Below are 4,300 nucleotides of genomic sequence, written 5' to 3'. Positions count from 1 at the left end.
ATTCTCCTCAGGTGATCTTAGAACAGGGATATTTTCACCCATTGTCCAATTTTGAAAATATTTCGAAAGTAGGACTTTTGGCTTATTGAATCCCTATGATATTGCGGCTTTATTAGAGTGATTAGATCTTTTGAGACTTGTTGGCTAGAGGGATGAGAAAGAGCACAACTTTAGTGCTCACTGCAGCATTGTAGGATTTTCCAAATATCTCAATAATCCAGCGCCCAATGTTTGCCTACCACGCTGGCACCGGTCGCTATGAGCATTTTAATTACATAATTCTCATTTTCCTCACGGAGTGGGCCCCGCAACAGGCAGTCACGGAATCAATCATTTGCATGATATGTACATTTTTTTTGAACCCGGGTCTCCCGCGTGCAAGGCGAGCGCAGTGACCACTACGCCAAGGAAGCTGAAATAGGTACAAAAAAAGAACACTTACTTTCCCCTTTTTTTTTTTTTTTTTTTTTTTTTTTTTTTTTTCATCACCCTAGGGCTGATTGAAAGGCTGATGAGAAATGCCGACCCCGTCTGAAATAACAAAAAACAAATCGAGGGAAATCTGGAGGTATTTTGGAAGGAAATCTAAACCAGAAAGCTCACCTCAGGTATAAGATCACCATAGATATTGTTGCCACCTCCCTCACGCTGTGGTTTGAGTACATATTTGCCAGGGTCTTTCAGAGCCATTTCTACGGCTGCATCCCCTTCTTTGTCCTGGAACATGGAGATTCGAGGCAAAATATAGAGAAAATAACAGTTTTTACAAAGGAAATTTTGGCCTTTTTAAAATATTGACGGTAAAAATAAGGTATATTAAATAATAAAAAGATAAGGGTAATTATTTTCTCTTTCAAAGCTGACTAGACTAGCGCTTATTGTTGGGATAAAGGGATCCGCTGGCCTCTTTCAAATCAGCAGTATTTTTACTTACATAGTCCAAGGACCAAAGTCCCGTGAATATTTCCTTCACAGCTTGAATCTGATTTGGATCCGAGAGAAACTTTTCCAGGGTACCTTCCTTCGCCAGAGCTTGCTGAACCTGTAAATATGGCGAAAAAATTAAGATTTTTTTTAAATAACAGTTTTTACAAAGGAAATTTTGGCCTTTTTAAAATATTGACGGTAAAAATAAGGTATATTAAATAATAAAAAGATAAGGGTTATTGTTTTCTCTTTCAAAGCTGGCTAGACTAGCGCTTTTTGTTGGGATAAAGGGATAGCCTCGTTCAAATTTTACTTACATAGTCCAAGGACCAAAGTCCCGTGAATATTTCCTTCACAGCTTGAATCTGATTTGGATCCGAGAGAAACTTTTCCAGGGTACCTTCCTTCGCCAGAGCTTGCTGAACCTGTAAATATGGCGAAAAAATTAAGATTTTTTTTTTTAAATGTAGAATAGGAATTAAATAGAAAAATAATAATAGGCCAAAGATTTGTTAAAGGAACTTCAATTGAGTCAACCCTATGTAGCTATACCTACCTACTTATTCTTCTCGGCTAGGAAGCCCACACAACACCTTACAGCCCTTCAATTTCCCCTCTGGATCCGAGAGAAACTTTTCCAGGGTACCTTCCTTCGCCAGAGCTTGCTGAACCTGTAAATATGGCGAAAAAATTAAGATTTTTTTTTTTAAATGTAGAATAGGAATTAAATAGAAAAATAATAATAGGCCAAAGATTTGTTAAAGGAACTTCAATTGAGTCAACCCTATGTAGCTACACCTACCTACTTATTCTTCTCGGCTAGGAAGCCCACACAACACCTTACAGCCCTTCAATTTCCCCTTTAAACCAATACAAATGGCACCAGTAGATATGCATGTATATGGCTCAAACCGATTGAAGTGGCGCAACACCTAGGCCTACCAGTAACAGATGGGGATGGGAATTTGGGTACTGCAAAAACAACATTCTTCTTGGCTATCTCACCTTCTTGGCTCCGGCTAAGTGGTAATGTATACTGGGACACTTGATAGCTGTGGATCTCTCCATAAGTAGCCTGGCATCCCATTCCAACTGCGAATAATAATGGTCCGGGGTGTAACCAGCACGGAAGTAGATCACAGCCACGGGACTTCCATCTCTAAACAAAACAAGGTTATGTTAAATATAAAATGAGATTTTTTTTCTACTTTTAATTTGGACCAGAAAAAATATGCCACCACCAAGTTATGGCCATTTTTCTGAGCGTCTTAAAAAAGGACACTATGCACTAATGGGTTTTATTAAGAGGTTTGATAGAGGGAATTGTAACAACGGAGGTTTTATCGTCCCGAAATCGAAGAGGGAAGGAGACCAGGATAGGATAAAGTCAACCGTTGACCCAACACCTAAATGGAAAGTATTGTGTCTCTTCTCGCCCATCTGATGAGAGGCATACTACGGGATGGGCATGCTACTACTACGAGACAGACCACAGAAGCCTAATGTAGCAGTTGTTTTATTGCTACAAAATAAAAACGGCGGTGAAACATTCATCTAAAAAAAAGTCTCTTACACTATCATAGTTTTGTCCTCAGTCAGGCGAGCGAACTTTCCAATCTCCGTGTGCGTCTTGCGTACGACTCGAATATTGTGATTTATGTTCCTCACTTCGAACTCTAGAAACCGCTGATCACAGATGTTGTACGTCACGTCTTCAACCACGAACAGAACGAGTGACCTGGAATAACAAAATATAAAAACAGAAAGGTCCAGAGGATAAACATCGGAATTGAAAATTCTGTTCGAAAACCGCTGATCACAGATGTTGTACGTCACGTCTTCAACCACGAACAGAACGAGTGACCTGGAATAACAAAATATAAAAACAGAAAGGCCCAGAGGATAAACATCGGAATTGAAAATTCTGTTCGAAAGTTCATGCTCATGCAAGTTCATGAGGGCACGGTTAGCCCAGTGGTAATGCGCTTGCTAGCCATGCAGAAGGTCCCAGGTTCGAATCCTACCATCGGCCTAGATTAACACCTTCATTGCCGGATTTATCCTATTGGATACAACGCCTGGTCTATACATATTAACATTGATCTTACGTGGGGTCATTGAAAACATTCCAAGCCTCTACAATGCCTTCAGCTAGACCAGTGAGCGCTTTATTCTCGGGAAGCTGAAAAGGGAAAGAAATTGTGAGGATTTGAGTTCAAACTCCGGTGAACGTCAACAATCCGCACAGGAACAACCTTGATTTTTTTTTTTATTAAAATTCCATACCTCGGCTGGGATCGAACCCACGCCCCCCTGATTACCAGGCGAGCGTCTTGACCACTACACCACCGAGGCAGGTTAATAAAAACGGGTTATCAAGTTATCATGTCAAATAGGTACCTACGATTATCACAATATTGTAAAGATAAAGAACTATCTTTATTTGACTAGAGAAACATAACGCATCATAATCATAACTGTTGTCATATTATGTTACTAAACCCATAAAATAAACGAGACCTTGTTTACACTCCTGGGGTAAAGGGACTTTTTAGTTTCATTCGAGCAGGATAAACAAGGTATATTCTATTCTATCTTTGCTGTTTTGATGATTGCAATAAGTAATACCCCTGTTTTTTGTTTCATCACAATGTGTTTTAATACTTATCGGCTCATTCTTCATCATTCTTTTCCCATTTACATCATCATATCTAGTTTCATTTTTTGCAATACTTTCTCTGTCTATCACATCTCATGCTTTATCAAAAAATAGTTCTTTTCTTTTACTTATCGAACTCACATGAAGAGGTAAATATAAATATTTTGTATGAAAGACTGCGATTACATTTCTTACCACCCATCACTCCATCAATCTTTCTTCTCGCGTCCATTCCCATTACTTTCTAATCTTTTGTCCACAGCATTGGCTAAATTCTCCTCAATCTTATCCTTCTCTACGTGATGCACAATCTCCTCTCCCCTAAGTCCGAACACATCGTCATTATACTTGATATAGGACAGCATAATGTCATACACGATGGTGATTAAGTTCACATACATGACTCTGTACTGAGGGCTGATGTAGGTGAAGTTAACAAACTGACAGGGTGGCCACAGAAGACAGTCCGTGGTGTATATGACGAGGAACTTGTCCCTTATTTCTTCCTTAATTTCGTCTTTCGGCTTGGCCTCCAAGATGCCCATACCATAGAGAAAAATTATGATACATACAGGTGAAATGATCGCCTGGTCGAAACAGAGCTTTAAGGCGATCGACTTCCCCGACCGCTTCGGGAGGTACTTGTCTAGATATTTGTAGAAGAAATGCTGAGGTGGGCCCATAACCAGGCCGATGATACCCATGTGAGCCACC

General features: G+C 39.7%; 1 protein-coding gene across 1 annotated transcript in view; it reads right to left on the bottom strand.

Moving 5' to 3' along the window:
* Positions 1-570: 570 nt before the first annotated feature.
* The window catches only part of LOC113466329 (glutathione synthetase, chloroplastic-like), a 61,180-nt gene continuing 57,450 nt past the window's right edge, over positions 571-4,300 (bottom strand). The window contains exons 3-7 of the mRNA XM_026821643.1: positions 3,036-3,109; positions 2,501-2,665; positions 1,933-2,086; positions 1,245-1,352; positions 571-717 (exon numbers count right to left, since the gene is read on the bottom strand). Coding sequence (XP_026677444.1) covers positions 586-717; positions 1,245-1,352; positions 1,933-2,086; positions 2,501-2,665; positions 3,036-3,109 — 633 coding nt within the window. The 3' untranslated portion in view covers positions 571-585. The remainder of the gene's footprint in view (positions 718-1,244; positions 1,353-1,932; positions 2,087-2,500; positions 2,666-3,035; positions 3,110-4,300) is intronic.

This window comes from Diaphorina citri, unplaced genomic scaffold (assembly GCF_000475195.1).
Source record: "Diaphorina citri unplaced genomic scaffold, Diaci psyllid genome assembly version 1.1 scaffold251, whole genome shotgun sequence".
Lineage (NCBI taxonomy): Eukaryota > Metazoa > Arthropoda > Insecta > Hemiptera > Psyllidae > Diaphorina > Diaphorina citri.
The sequence above is the reverse complement of the archived record's forward strand: the minus strand, read 5'-3'. Positions and strand labels throughout refer to the sequence as shown.